General features: G+C 55.1%; 1 protein-coding gene across 1 annotated transcript; it reads left to right on the top strand.

Annotated features, from left to right (window-relative positions):
- Positions 1-891: 891 nt before the first annotated feature.
- ADORA2B (adenosine A2b receptor) lies at positions 892-13484 on the top strand. Its single transcript, XM_059487058.1, has 2 exons — positions 892-1263; positions 12319-13484. Exons 1-2 carry the CDS (start codon positions 899-901, stop codon positions 12998-13000), a joined length of 1047 nt encoding a protein of 348 aa, XP_059343041.1. The 5' UTR covers positions 892-898; the 3' UTR covers positions 13001-13484.
- The last annotated feature ends 1464 nt before the right edge of the window (positions 13485-14948 follow it).

Here is a 14948-nt window from a genome sequence, read left to right on the forward strand (position 1 = left end):
GAGCACACAACCCCTTCAGGTTGAACTTTTTTTAAGCTCCTTAGACTGAAACTCAACCACTTCAGCCCTGTGAGTAACAGCATTTGCTAATCCGTGCTATTTTGCCATTTCTTACATCAGGAAATGCCCCGCTGTGCCACAACCATACAGAGACCGAGCGCTGCCAGGATTTTGTGAAATCTCCTACTTTGGGTCAGCGCTCTGCTGGTGGCAAATTTTATTTTCGGTGCTGCAACTCCGCTCTCCCTGAGCAGCAGCAGCAGCACCCGGAGTCCTCGACTTTGGGGACAGCGAGGGCAACTTTTTGAGGGCAACTTTTTACTCCGAATTGTGCAAAGCGGTGCCCAAAACCTCGGGGGAGCCTCACACCGGGGCCGGGGGAGCGGGAGCAGCACTGGGGAGTTCAGGAGCGGGGCCGGGGGAGCCGTGCCGGTGTCGGGGGTGCAGGAGCGGGGTTGGGGGGTTCGGGGCCGGGGGAGCCGTGCCGGTGTCGGGGGTGCGGGACCGGGGCCGGGCGCTGCGGGGGCGCGGTGCCGGTGCCGCCGGGTCCCGGCCAATGGCTCCGCGCCGCGCACTCCCCGCCCCGCTCGCCCCGAGCAGAAATAGCCCCGCCGCCCCGGCAGCGCCTTTTCCGCGGGCAGCGGCGGCAGCGGCGGAGCATCCCGGGCGGAGCAGCCCCGATGGCCCCGCGGGTGGCGGTGGCTGCGGGCGGGCGCTGAGCGGACCCGCGGATGCCGGGCGGGGGCCGGGCGGTGCGGGCAGCGGGGAGCCGCCACCCGGGGCTCGCCGCGCCCCTCCGGCCCCCCAGGGCCGCGGGGAGCCCGGACATGGGCGTTCGGCTGCCCCGGGGCGTGCTGGTGCCTGCGGGAGGGCGCCCGGAGGAAAGTCCCTTCTTCCCATGAGCAGCGCCTGCTCCCGGCGCGGGGCGCTCGCCATGGACACTGTGAAAACCACCTACATCGTGCTGGAGCTCATCATCGCCGTGCTCTCCATCGCTGGCAACGTGCTGGTCTGCTGGGCCGTGGCCATCAACAGCACCTTGAAGAACGCCACCAACTATTTCCTGGTGTCGCTGGCCGTGGCCGATATCGCCGTGGGGTTGTTGGCCATCCCCTTCGCCATCACCATCAGCATCGGCTTCCAGGTGGATTTTCACAGCTGCCTCTTCTTCGCCTGCTTCGTGCTGGTGCTGACCCAGAGCTCCATTTTCAGCTTGCTGGCGGTGGCCATCGACAGGTACCTGGCTATCAAGATCCCCCTGAGGTAAGAGCTGCAGTGGGAGCGGGCAGCGGCATTCCCTGACAGCCCGGGGCCGATCCTCCTTCTCTTGGCGCTTCCAATCCCTGGTGCTGCCCCGAAAGTTTCACTGCTGACAGGGGGTGGGAATAGCAGAGGTTTGTCACTGGCTCGCTGCAGGAATGGGATCAGTGTCCCACTTTTGCTTCGGAACACACCTGGAGGTTCAGTTTCTTGAGGATGTTTGCCTTGGGAGGGTCAGAGGTTTCCGGGCGGGCCCGCAGCGGTGTATGGCTGTGTTTGGGATGGTTGTGGCTCATCTGTGCAGGTATTTATTTATACAGCCCCTTTATTGCGGTGTCCCGGCATCTCCCAGGTGATTAAATAGATTAAATAGAGGAGCAGTCACTCTTTTTCCTATTTCCTACTGTGAAAAGAGAAAAGGGGAGCAGAAAGGTTCACACGGCAGATTTTAAGAGTTTTATAGTTCAGTCTCATCCAAGACATGAATTGTTTTCCTTCTAATTCATGGGAATTGAATTAAAATGGGGGGAAATGTATGGAGTAGAAGTTACAGGCGCCTCTCCAGTGGGCTGGTGCAGCAGCTTCCTTAAGCTGAAGTGCACCAAACTCCGGGTTTGCATTGTGAACCACCTGAGTTTGTTCATCTCAGTCTCCTCCGTGTCTCGGTTGTCCTTCCCTGGGAATTGGACATTGATGGAGTGCAGGACAGCTCCAGGGGCTGTGGGGAAGGAGGGCAGATGTGGAACAGGGACCTCAGCTGAACCCCGCAAAGCCGCAGCTTCCCTGGACTCCGCTCGTCCCCGTGCACGGCAATGAAGTCACCCTGAAACGGCTTCAAACGAGAGAAAACCCTTTCACCCTGTTCTGGCACCTTGCATCTGACGCCTCGCAGAGGTTGAGCAAATATGAATTAGTCATCGGGCCGAGGAGGAGAAGCGCGGCTGTGTGTCCGTGTGTCCGTCTGTCTGTGTGTCCGTGTGTCCGTCTGTGTGTCTGTCTGTGTGTCCGTGTGTCCGTGTGTCTGTCTGTCTGTCTGTGTGTCCGTGTGTCTGTCTGTCTGTGTGTCCGTGTGTCTGTGTGTCCGTGTGTCTGTCTGTGTGTCATGCGAGCGCGGCGCACGGAAATCCCGGGGGATGTCGCGCCAGCGGGAGCGGACCTGCAGCACACAGGGACAGGGACAGGGACAGGGACAGGCTGTTTCCAGCACCCCTGACCCTGTTTCTGACCCTCCCAGAGCCACCCCGGCCCCGGAAAACGCTGCCGTGTCTTTTCCATCGCTCGCTCGGGGTTTCCCCGGGCTGCTGGGGCAGCGGCAGCTACAGAAGCAGGTCAGATTTTTGAGTTTCCGTTTAATCACACCCCTAGCCACAAGCTGTCAGGCAATAACTCTGTTTTTGTTCCACAAGCACTTTCTGCAGCTGAGGGAGCTGTGGTGAGGGGTCTGTGCTCTGCTGGAGCCGGGGGCAGGCAGAGGATCAGAAATGCCCTGAGGGATCGTTCCTGTGCTCGCAGAGGGCGCCTTTGCCAGCTGCCGAATCTGCCAATGTTTCCTGCACTCCTTTTCCCCTAGTCCTGCTCTCGAGCAGGTTTGCTCCACTCTCCATCAGGGCAGTTCACCCCAGGGCAGTTTTGCCTTGCTTTGGGATTCTTTCCCAGCTTTGCTTTCCTCACCCCATCTCCCGCCAAACCTTTTATTCCATTTGCACAAACATCTTAATTCCTATGAGTCCTTTCAGGCTGGACACAAGTGGAGACCAAGGAGTCCCATCCTAGGCTGGCTAAAGTGTGAAATTTGGATTTAACTCCATCTTGGCATTGAGGCCTCTTTCAGTGCTCTCAGGAGGGACCAGCAAGCAAAAATCTCCTTCCACAGGAGGGGGCTCTCCCTGTGAGGAGCAGGACAATGGACAGGAGATTTAGGGACTGATACTGAAAGGCTTTTTTTAGTTGTGCACCAAGATCAAAAGGGGGCAGAGGAGGTTATAAATCTACACAGGCAAAACCCTTCTGGACTGCAGCAGGGCTTTCCCAGCAAGGCTTGGTTGGAGTTTGCTCTTCAGCATCATTATTCCACAATGCTGCTGGCAGGGAGGGGGCAGGAACCTCTCCCACCACCCTCTCTGGGCAGGAGCATGTGCCATTTCTGGGCTGTGCTGTGGGAACACAGCAGGAAGGTGATCATCAATTTCTAGGAATGGAGACTGTAGGAAAAGCTTTTCTCATTTAAACACCAGTTCTGGAGGCCAGTGCTGAGGCTGATACCAGGCCATGAAGTATTAAATGTTTAAGAAAATGATTTGTGCCCAGCCCTGCCCAGCGATTACCATAAATAATGTGGTCGCTGCAGAGCAGATGAGTGTCCTTGTCACATCCAGTGCTCCATCAGCTCCCTGTGGAAAGCTCAGCAGGGACATTAAGGACTGGCTGTGCCACATTATTTAATACCCTTTCAGAGCTGCTTGAGAGGCTGGGCAGGCCTGTGGGCTGGGGTGCACAGCAGAACTTTGCATTACAGCCAGGCTAATAATGGATTTTTCAGCTCTGTGGCTGAACCAAGAAATCCCATGGGGAAGAGGAAAATTTCCAGTGAAACTGGAACATTTTTTTTCACTGAAAATTGTTTCAGTGAAACTGGGATGTTGGGAGGTTTCAGTGAAGCAAAGTGATCCTGACCAACCTGGCAGATTTTGGGTTGAGTTTCCCAACCCTTCCGATGTGGCTGTGCTGCTCTTTGAGGTCAGGACCTCCTCACTGCGGAAGGAACTGACAACTTCTTATCTGGAGAACTACAGAACAAAAAAAAGTCTGATTTTAAAAATGGTGGTTTAGAGCCCTCCCTCTTCTGGCTAAAAATATTTGCTGAATTTGACCCAAAGCCATGAATTCTTTGTGTCCCTCGAAACTCATATTTCGCTTGTTTGCTTTTGATGAATTTTCTGTTTGTGGAGAAGCCCCCACCCACATTGCACATTCTGTGCAGCTGCATCTCCCAGCCCTTCCCTTGGCCATCCCAGGATGCAGCTCCTTGTCCTTGTCCCCTTTTCCTGCCCCCTCCTGGCTGCTGCCACCCCTGAGTGCCCATCCTGTGCCCAGCTCCATCCCAGCCAGGGAATCCAGCATCTCTCAGCAGCAGCAAATCCATCCTGCACACAGCACTTGGCACAGAGGCTTTTTTTGCTCTCTGGATTCCTCCAGGGCTGGATTTCACCCCACAGTCCCGTAGCTGGGAGCCAAAGAAGATTTGTAGGTGGAATAAAACAGTTTCCTTTTATTTGCATTAACCCAAATCCTTTGGCATGGAGAAGAATTGTAGGTAGGGACGGATGCCTGGAACAAACGTGTCAGGAATTAGGGAGGGAGAAGAGAATCTGTGTTTAGAGAGCCAAAGGAGAGTGAAGCACTGAGTAGCAGCCCAGTGTGTGCCCCTGTGCACGGGTACCTCCTGCAGGACAGTGACTGTGCTGCTGCTGCCTGGCAAACACCAGCTGGGACCTGCCCTGGGAAAATCATCCCCAGTTCCCTGGGATCTGAGCTGATCTGCTGCTTGTCCTGGGTTTGGTTCTCTCCCATCTTCAGCTTCACCCCTTGCAGATGTGCAGGGCTGATGTTCCAGGGAAGGTTTGCTGATCTGGAATCCCAGCCACATCCTCTCCCTGTCTGCACATCTTTGAGCCCTTGCTGCCCCCCTGCAGCCAGAGGATGCTCCCGTGGATTCCCAATCAGTTAATGGGATCAGGATCTGTTAATGGCTGCCCTGAGCTGCCTCTGCTCCTGCCAGTGTCCTACAGGAGCTGCTGCTCCCTTGGCTCTGACATAGGAAGGCAGGAGTGCAGCTCCTTCCTGCTGGCCTTGTGGGACACATTAAATTTGGGCTTTGCTTTTTCCTCATCCTTTCCAGAGGTGGCCTGGCTGATGCTGAGGCTCTGTGCTGCAGAGGAAGGGCTCCCTCTGAGATGTTCCCCTGCAGGTTCCCAGATCCCTGTCAAATCCCAGCTTTGCTCAGCAAAGCAAACTGCTGGGGTTTGATGTCAGGAGCCACTGGGGAGCAGAGAAAATCCTCCTGGTGTTCACCTGGCACCCTGTGAGTGCCACCAGCACACAGAGCTGCTCTTCCTCCCCGTGCCCTGTGCCCTTGCCTCATTTCCCTCTGTCCTTGCACTGCTCTCCATCTGAACCCCTGGGCAGTTCTGCTGCTCCCCTGTGGCTCCTGTGCTGTGCCCACTCCTGAGCACCCCAATTCTGCTGCCAGAGCTGCTGTGCCTGGCCTTGGTTATCTCTGAGTTACACACCCAGCAGGGGCAGGAGGGCTGGGGTGTTCCCTTGAGCAATCTTGGGGAAGTTTGTGGCAGCCAAGCTGGGCCCAAGGATGTGTGAGGCTGCTCCAGCCTTTGGGTGCAGCCAAAACACAACAACAAAATCAGGAATAACCACACGTGCCCTCATGGCAATAAAGTAGAGAGGGGAAATCACAGCTATTTTTAGCTGTGAGCAGCCTGGTTTCCTTAAAATGCACATCCCAGGTTTTTATATCTTTTCCGCACCTCCGAGGCCACTTCCCAAAAAAACAAAAGTCCTGACAGGAAAAGGAATTGGGGCCTCTTTGGGACCTCTGCCCCCTCTGCAGCAGCTGGGGGACAGCAGGGATGCCAGGGAGCATCAGGGAAGTCAGGGCTGGCTCCAGGCTCTTGGCTGAGGGCACTCAGATCTCCAGTGGGTTGAGTCAGAACCCAGATTTTTGAATTTAGAAAGTTTTTATTCTGTTTTGGCCAGCTCAATCTGTAAAAAAATACAGGTTAATTTTAAGATATTTTTTTTTTTAAAAGGAACTTTTGAAATCCAGCAGAATTTTGCTACAGAAGATCTTTTGACCTCTCCCTGCAAAAAGTACATGAAACCAAAATGTTTTGGCAGAAACTGTTTTATCTTCAAGTTGCAAGTTTTTGCTTTGTTAATTATCAAGATGCTGCTTGGGATTTTTATGAAATTTGCTGTTTGCCAGAGCAATGAGAGTCTGCCCTGGCCCTGGGCTGCCCCAGGCAGTGACCACACAGGGTTTGGGGACTCCTCTTACTGTATTTGATCCACAAGATGCCAGGAATTGGTGACTCCAGCTGTGCCTACAGATGTGTCAGTCCTCAGGCTCTCAGGCTTGCAGAAGGAACTGAGTTTAGGGAATTTGTGCAATCCAAGGAGAGTATTAACTCCTAATCCAATGGATGACATCAGGCCTGGGCAGGAGCCACAAATAACCTGGGAGTGCCTCAGTGGGGGTCTGTCCCTGTGGGTGTCCCTGCTCTGCCACCCTGCAGTGCCCTCTGGGCTCTGGTGTCACTGGGACAGGGGACAGAGCACAGTCCCCGCAGGAGCAGCTCTTGGCCATGTCCCCCTTTTGCTCAAACCTTGCATGGGGTTGTGCCCCTTGTGCTGGCACAGGCTGGGGGCTCTGTCCAGCCTGGCAGTGCCCAGGCAGGGAGGAGAGGATGAGAATGGGCTGGGGGCTCTGTCCAGGCATGGAGGAAGGACAGGATGGGCTCCTGGAGCTGCTGGGATGAGGCTGGGAGGGCTCGGGGCTGACCCTGCCCCACGTCCCAGCCCCTCAACTCTGAGCGCAGTTGAGCAGCCCCTTGCTGGGGGCAAAGGCAGCACTTTGGAAACTTTGGGAAGGGGGTTCCACCCCTTTCATTGCAGAAGGAGGATCCAGCAGGGATCTGCCATCCCCCCTTATCTGCTATCGCTTGAGCCGGCGCTGGGAGGGGCAGCTGCCCCTGACCCAGCCCCTATCTCCCCTCTGCCAGGCACCTTAAACTCTGCACAGCCAGGCCTGGCCCTCGGGGAGCCTCGGGAGGACAGAAACCCCCAGCCCCAGGCCCCAGCAGGCTGATAGAGCTGATAAGGCTGGGCTGCAGAGCCCGGGGTGCTGAGGAGGAGCTCAGGCCTTAAACAGGGGAGAACTGCGGGGCTGTGCTCTAGGGCTGACCCGGGAACAGAAAGCACCGGGATCATGCTGATTTCACACCAGGATCACACCGATTACTCACCACTACCACACAAGTATCACACCAGTACACACTTGTTCCACCCCAGTATCACACCAGTATCACACACTGGTTCCACACCAGTATCACGCCAGTCCCCCATTCCCCTGCAGGCACAGCACCGTTTCGGGGCAGCTGCTGCTGCTGCTGTTCGGCTGCCGGGGGCTGCCGGAGCGTGGGAGCAGCAGCAGGGCGAGGGGCTGAGCTCATTTCCTTCCTGTGCTCCGGGGCTCTTTGGCCTCCGTTTGCCCCAGCCCCGCTTGGCCCAGCCCGCTGACACCCCCGGTGTCTGAGCTCGGCTTTCAGCCGCGTTTTCTCACCCTGCCGAGCAGCGATCGCGGGCAGCTCTCACCTGCAAACCCCGAGAGGCGAGAGGCGCCTGCCCGGCCCTGCGAGCCCCCGCAGTCCCCGGCTGCAGAGCCCGTGCGAACCCCCAGATTCCCAGCCGTGTGCCATTTGCAGGTTTTACATCTTTCGTGTTCCTGCCTCCCACATCGCTGCACAGCCCCGTGGCTGTCCCCTGTCCCCAGCCGGGGGCTGTCCCTCTGTCCCTCTGCCGGTTCTGTCATCACCCAGGCAGGAAGGGCTCACAGCAGGGATGAGGGCATGGATGAGAATATCCCGGGCAGGTTTTAAACCTGCAGGTGTTTGACAGCCCCGGCTCGTGGCTGGGGACACGGGGACAAGGGAGGGGACACTGCCTTCCCCTCGGGAGGGCTGGGGGTGCCCGTTCCTCTGGGGGTGCCCCCTCCTCTGCTCCTCCTGCTCCTGACCCCTGAGCTCACCTGAGCCGGGTTGGCAGGTGACAGACACTGGGACAGTGTGGCAGTGTGACACTGTAACACTGTGACAATGTGACACTATGACACTGAGACTGTAACAGTGTGACAGTGACACTGTGACAGTGTGACTGTGATATTGTGACAGTGTGACTGTGACAGTGACACTGTGACTGTGACACTGTGATTGTGACACTGTGGCAGTGGCAGCGTGGCAGTCCTGCCCAGCGGAAGGCCGGCAGTGCTGCTGCTGTCCCTCACAATGGGGACAGATGCAGGAGGAAGTGATTTGTCTGCCCAGGACAGGGACACTCACAGATGTCCCACTTCCCCAGCTGACAGCGTCACCACTGAGCACAGCTCTGGCCGCCAACTCCTTCCTGCCTCAACAGCACAGCTTTTTCTTTTCATTTTTTTTCCTTTTTTTTCCTTTCTTTTTCTTTCTTTTTCTTTTTATTTCTTTTTCTTCTCCCCCCTCCTCTCTAAGGTGCAATTTATGATTCATTTAAAGTGTCCTGCCAGGACATTTCAGCTGCTGTGTGATCTCCATTTCGTGGCTGTGCATGGAGCACAGAGGCAGAAATGGTGCTTATTTTGTTATAGCTAAAAAAAATTAAATAAATTTTAAAAAGAGCAAGATGCAAAGTACAGCTGCGAGGAGGTGACAAGGACACAATGCTTGGCAGCCGAGCTGCTCTCACCCGTTGTGAATGGAGGTGTCCGTGCATTTCCCTTCACACTTAAAATAGAAATATATGCCAGAGCACCTGCCTGGTCCCAGCCCTGCAAATTCCATCTGCTCCTCTCCTGCATCCAACAGCCTGGGCAGGGGCAGGGTGGGGAGGGGGCTGGGGAGCACAAACCTTGGCTGGGTTTGGAGTTGAAGCTCTGGAATTGTTCATTGGAGGCTGATCCTGCTCTGGAGGCAGTGGGAGAGCCCAAAGTCCCTGAGCAGCCTCTGCTGTGGCCCAGGGACAGCAGGGACAGGCCAGGGCTGTGTGGCACCCCCAGGCTGTGATGTGGGACAGGCAGGGCTCTCCTGCTCCTGCTCTCTGACATAAATCATGTGGCCATAACCCCGTTCCAGTGTTTCCTCCGGCTGCCCCAAGTCCATCACCCCAAATGCTGAATTTCTCCTGCTGTGCTTTCCTTGTCTGACCGAGCTCAGGGGCAGCAGGGCTGGGCTGGGCTCCCCAGGGTCCAGCAGGGGCTGGTGGCAGCTGCCAGGGACGTGCAGGACATGACTCAGTTCCTGCCAGGCCGGGCTGGCAGCGTGTCCTGCTCTGTGCCAGCTGTGCTCAGCACCAGCCTGGGCACCTTGGCTGCTCCCCAGCCCCAGGAAGTGGCAGCAGAAATGCAAAAACCCAACCCCAACCATCCTCCAACACACAGAGCAAGAGTTCTGACCAGAATTCACTCCTTTGGTGTTTGCTGTGAGCTCCTCCAGGAAAGCCCTGGGGTTTGGAGGGGCCATGGGGTGCTGCTGTGGGAAGGCCACCAGAGCAGGGGACACCTCGTGGAGCTGTGGCTGTGTGGGTGAGGACACAGCAGGGACAGCCCCAGCTGCCCATGGGACACTGCAGGGCTGGGCTGTCCCTCAGGCAGCCCCTTGTCCTCCTGCAGTGACACTGGTGGCCAATGCTCAGCTTCTGCCTCAGGACAGGAGCCTGACCCCTCCCACCATGGCCTCGGGGTGGGAGCTGGGGTAATTAAAGCCTTCATGCTGATTGCACCAGCAAAGAGACTTCAGAAGGAACTAACACATTGCCAGGTTATTTAATTCCAATAAATCATTTGAGAATATTCAGCTGTTGTTTACATTAAGGCAACATTTGATGCCTCCAGGGGGAAGCATAGAGGTGATTCAATATTTGTTATACATTAGTTGAGCAGACTTAGGTGAGTAAATTTACTTTAATGGGCTTTTTTTGTCTAATAATATTAAGCCTAAAAGAGAATGAAGGAGGGGTTTGGAGGATTCTGAGCTGTGGAAATCTGTGGATTCCTCACTGTCTGACCCTGTTTTATGGAGCTTAGGGAAGAGCTTGTGAGACTCCTCATACCTGGATCTGGTAACATTCATTAATTTATTTTTTTAAGCTTGTGCTTAACTTGTGTTGACTTAAGGGCAATACAGGCAGGGTCCCACCAAATAAGTACGTGAAGGTAATTAATTAACAACTCCAGGACATCAGGCTATTCTCAGTTTCACCTTGGGCTCTTTGGGCTGCCCATAGCAGTGACCACCAGCTGGATGCAGAGATGGTGGGAGGGCTTTGCCATGCGAATTCTGGGGAAATGAAGAGCTAATCTGAGCAGGGCAGTTGTGCCCTGTGAAAAAACATCTCCACCTCTGTCCTGGGCCTCCAGCCCTCCCCACTGCTCAGCTCTGGTTTTTGCAGCCCGGGATGTTTTCACATCTTCCCTTGAGGGATATAAAAACGCACGTGCCATGGTCCCTGTGCAGCTCTGCTGGGAGGAGCCAGCAGCTCCAAAATAAACAGGACACCAGGACAGCCCCTGGAACACCAAGTGGCTCCTTGACTGGTCCTGTGAGCCTTCAAGCCAGGCCTTATCTTAGCAGAGTTCAGGAGAAAAGCAGATGGAAGAAGCCTCATTTGGGGCCGAATGTTTCCAGCAAGAGGCACCAAATGTCACCAGCCTGGGACCTCAGCATGGCCAAGATGGCTCCTCCTGTCCCTGAGCACAAAAACCCCTCTGTTCCTTCAGTTTCTGATTCTAAGCAATGGCCCCTTGGCATTTTCCAGTCTCACCATGGCAGTGTTTGGGATGGAGCACCTGGAGAGTGCCAGTGTTCCCTTCCCACTGCAGAGCTGAGGGAGCAGCAGCTCCTGGTGCCTCTGCAGCACTGACTGAGCTGGGCCAGGGCTGCAGCTCAAGACTCAGACTTTGCCAAGAGATTGGATTTCTGTCAACTTCTCAAATCTCAATGATTTCAGGTCCCACAAGCCCAGACCAGCTCCAGCTTCTGAAAACTTAATGTGGGGTCTCAAAGCAACAGGCTTGGCCTCACTGATGACCTATTTAAGAACCTCTCATCTTCTAAGTATTGGAACTTATTAATAATGAGAGAAAAATGCAGGAGAAGCCCCTCAGTGACTGGATCTACCCTTCAGACACCAACCCATGGTCTGTGTCCACAATTCAGCAGCACCTAAATGTGGCTGCTGCTCCTGCATCCTCCCAGCCAGCCCAGCCTGAAGGAGCTGAGGGCTCCCCCAGCCCCTCTTGGACCCCCAGTGTCCCCCATCCTTGCAGAGGAGCAGGAGCTCACTCACACAGTGATTCACAGCACAGCTGCAGTTCTGTGGGAATAAAACCCTCCCCTGCTCACGGCCGGAAGAAAATCAGAACAAACGTTCTTAGGGAAGGAGGAGCAGGGCAGCCCAGCCAGAGTAAACAAGCACTGAGAGAAGGGTGTGGGAAGGAGGGGACGTGTGGCAGCCAGCAGGCTCTGCCTGGCTCTGGAGAGGACAGCAATGGGTTTCTCATGTTCTCTTCTGGCACCTGCAGGTTCTTCCTATCTCCAGACAGGGATCTGATGGATGCTTTGATTTTGGCAGCTGCTCTGGTTGCTCCCAAAGCAGACTTTTGACTTTTGCTGCTTCAGGTTCCAGCTCTGCTTGTGTGTCTGAGCATCTGAAGGCTGGAGGGGCCACGAAGGGACTCTGGCATGAGGAAGGTGTGGGGCAGCTCCAGGCTCAGCTCTGCACCAACCTGTCCCTGGGCCACAGCAGAGCTTCTTCATAACCCACGTGGGACTGCAATGGAGAGCTGGGCACCAGCACTGCCCCAGCTGGACGGGGTCAGCCCAGGAACTGCCCAGCAGCTGCCCCAGCGTGCCCAGCAGGGGCTGCTCAGAGCCAGAGAGCACCAGGGAGCCTCCCTGTCCGTGCCCTGCTGGCCGTTGGTGGTTTAGGATCACCTAATGATAAAGGTTTTTTTAAGCCTCCAAGTCCCTTCCCTCCCCTTGCAGGGGGTTTGTGGGCTGGGGCAGTGCTGGTGCCTCTCAGGAATAGTAAATGAGTCAGCTCCCCAAACCACGGCGGGTGGGTGGAGACACAGGGGAGAGGTTTTGCCCCTCAGGCGATCAGAGAGGTGAGGCCCCCTCGTGGGTGTGGTTTTTGTCTCATTAACCAAAACACGATGCCTTTAACTGCAGAGAAGTCACCAGTGCTGGTTTATGTAACATTTGCTGTGGTTTTGTCCCGGGGGGGCTGCAGGTACAACAGCCTGGTGACCGGCAAGCGGGCGAGGGGACTCATCGCAGTGCTGTGGCTGCTGTCCTTTGGGATTGGACTGACCCCTCTGATGGGCTGGCATAAAGCCATGAGTGGCTGTCCCAACGCCACCAACGAGACAGGGACGGAGCCCCAGGGCTGCTTCATCTCGTGCCTCTTTGAGAACGTGGTGACCATGAGCTACATGGTCTACTTCAACTTCTTCGGCTGCGTGCTGCTCCCGCTCGTCATCATGCTGGGGATCTACATCAAGATATTCATGGTGGCCTGCAAGCAGCTGCACCAGATCGAGCTGATGGGCAACTCCAGGACCACCCTGCAGAAGGAGGTGCACGCAGCCAAGTCTCTGGCCATCATCGTGGGCCTTTTTGCCTTCTGCTGGCTGCCCCTGCACATCCTGAACTGCATCACGCACTTCCACGAGGGCTTCTCGCGCTCCAAGCCCGAGTGGGTGATGTACGTGGCCATCATCCTGTCCCACGCCAACTCCGTCATCAACCCCATCATCTACGCCTACAGGATCCGGGAATTCCGCTGCACCTTCCGCAAGATCCTCTCCAAGATCCTCTGCAAGGCCCAGGAGCTCCCCAAGTGTCCCTCGGAGCACAACCAGCACCTGACTGCCATCAACATCAGCTCTCCTGCAGCCTCAGTGACCGTGTGAGCCCGGCCCTGCTGCCCTGGCACTGCCCTGGCACTGCCCTGCCCTGCCAGGAGCTCACACATGACCACTATGGACTCGTGCAGCTCTGGGTTTATTTTTATTTTTGTAATTAACGTCGTGCCTGGTGGAGGAGTGACCTGAGCAGGGACACTGAGTGCAGCTCGCCCTCCTCTGCAGCCCCTGGGGCTGTGATCCCGTTGTGTTCCCTTTCCAGGTGTTCCCTTTCCACGTTGGACACTGACTGGGGAAGACTCACCTGCTGGGGGGGTGTTTCCCCAATTGTGCTGCTCATGTCAAGTCATAGGATCTTTATTTTAATTATTATTATTATTATTATTTTTTAATATTTGGATTCATTTAGGAGTAATAATTTTGTGTCTGTTTTTTGAGTTGTTCTCCAAGTTCATACTTGACAGCACTTTGGTAATACCCTAATTATTCCATCAATTGTTTGATGCAGCTTGTATTCTCTGATGGGAAAAAGTCTTACTTAGCCCAGTTGCTGGTGTGAAACTCAATCTGTGTTCCAGGCACTGAGGGGAGGGATTGTGAGGATGGGAAAACCAGGTCAGGACTGGCCAGCCCAGCATGGAAATCCCATTTATTGAAAGGTTTGAGAAAAGACTTCACCAAGGTTTTAGAGCAGAGGTTTTACTGCCTTTAAATCACTTTGGTTCACAGGGCTGTGCAGCCCAGGTTTGCTTCCAGATCTGTTTGCAGCTACCAAAGTGCAGGAAGTGCCCCAATGGTCCTGGCTGCTCTGAACCAGAGCCACCAAGGCCAGTGTCACTCTGCCTTGGGGACATGAGCCCCACAGTTGGGTTTTTGCTCTGCCACCCTTGCAGAGCCTCCACAAGGGCAGGTTTTAGCTGTGAGAGGTGGATGCTGCAGCTCCCTGACTCCTAAAGCTTGGTCTGGCTGGGACATCTCTGCAGCCCTGTAACCCCCAGAAGCTGTGAATGCTTTTTTTCCCCCCCAATAGTAATTTTCATATTTTTATCCCTGAAAAATTGTACTTGAATCACACAGAAATCAACTCTATATTTTTTAAAATTCTGTTGCACTAAAAGGGGGGTATGAGACCCCAAGAGTTTCATTTCTCTGGCATATATAATGACAAATATGGTGTAAAATCAATTGAAAAGCTGAAGAAATCTTGTTCCTTCAGCATGTCCTGTGCCAGCTGGCAGGAGCTGCAGGCAGCAGCTGTAGGAATGACTCTGGGCCCACCATGCACAGGGAATGGTTCCCTGGGAGTGCTGGATTTCACTGCCACTGGAGCAGCTCAGCCCCAGAGCTGGGTGAAATCACCAGAGAGCTCTGAAGGGCTTTGCAGTGTTTATACAATGTCCAGATTTAGCTACAGCTCAGTGTCTCAGATCTGGGCACTTCCAGCACGAGTCTGAGCAGTTCCAGTCCCTGTCCCAGGTGCTCCTCCTTTACCAACCCCACTCAGCTTTGTGACCCTGCCTTGGCCAGGGCCACCTCCTGCCACCAGGGCAGGGCCTGGCTGTCCTCCCTGCATCCCTTCTCTTCCCTTCTGCGTTATCTTTGGCCCTGTTCCTGCTGTTAATCAGGGCTGGAAACCATCAGGGCTTCACCTGCAGCCCTGGCAGGGTTGCCAAGTGGTTGCAAGCCCCATTTATCCTCACAACAAAGGATGGAATCTCTGCCTTTGGCTGCCTGAAACCAACCCAAACTCTCACAGCAGCAGCAGAGTGAAACTCTCAGTGCTGTAACACCCAGAGAGAAGGTCCCAGAACATTTGTGCACATGTCAGAGCTTCCAGTGCAGCTCAGCATCCACCAGTGCTCCCTTCCCATGAGCCAGAATTCCTGGAGCTGGATTGGAGCATCCTTAGTCCAGCTGTGCCTTTGGGCTGTCAGGCATGAACTCTGGCCAGGCCATGGTCCCTGGGCACAGGAAGTGCCTTTGTGGATCTGAGCCA

The sequence above is a fragment of the Ammospiza nelsoni genome, chromosome 21 (assembly GCF_027579445.1).
Source record: "Ammospiza nelsoni isolate bAmmNel1 chromosome 21, bAmmNel1.pri, whole genome shotgun sequence".
Lineage (NCBI taxonomy): Eukaryota > Metazoa > Chordata > Aves > Passeriformes > Passerellidae > Ammospiza > Ammospiza nelsoni.

What these genes read in the sequence shown, in the direction of transcription:
- ADORA2B (XM_059487058.1), top strand. Translation starts at nt 899, where the DNA reads ATGAGCAGCGCCTGCTCCCGGCGCGGGGCGCTCGCCATGGACACTGTG. An exon ending in GCTATCAAGATCCCCCTGAG is followed by an intron (nt 1,264 to 12,318) that starts GTAAGAGCTGCA and finishes GGGGGGCTGCAG; the next exon opens with GTACAACAGCCTGGTGACCG.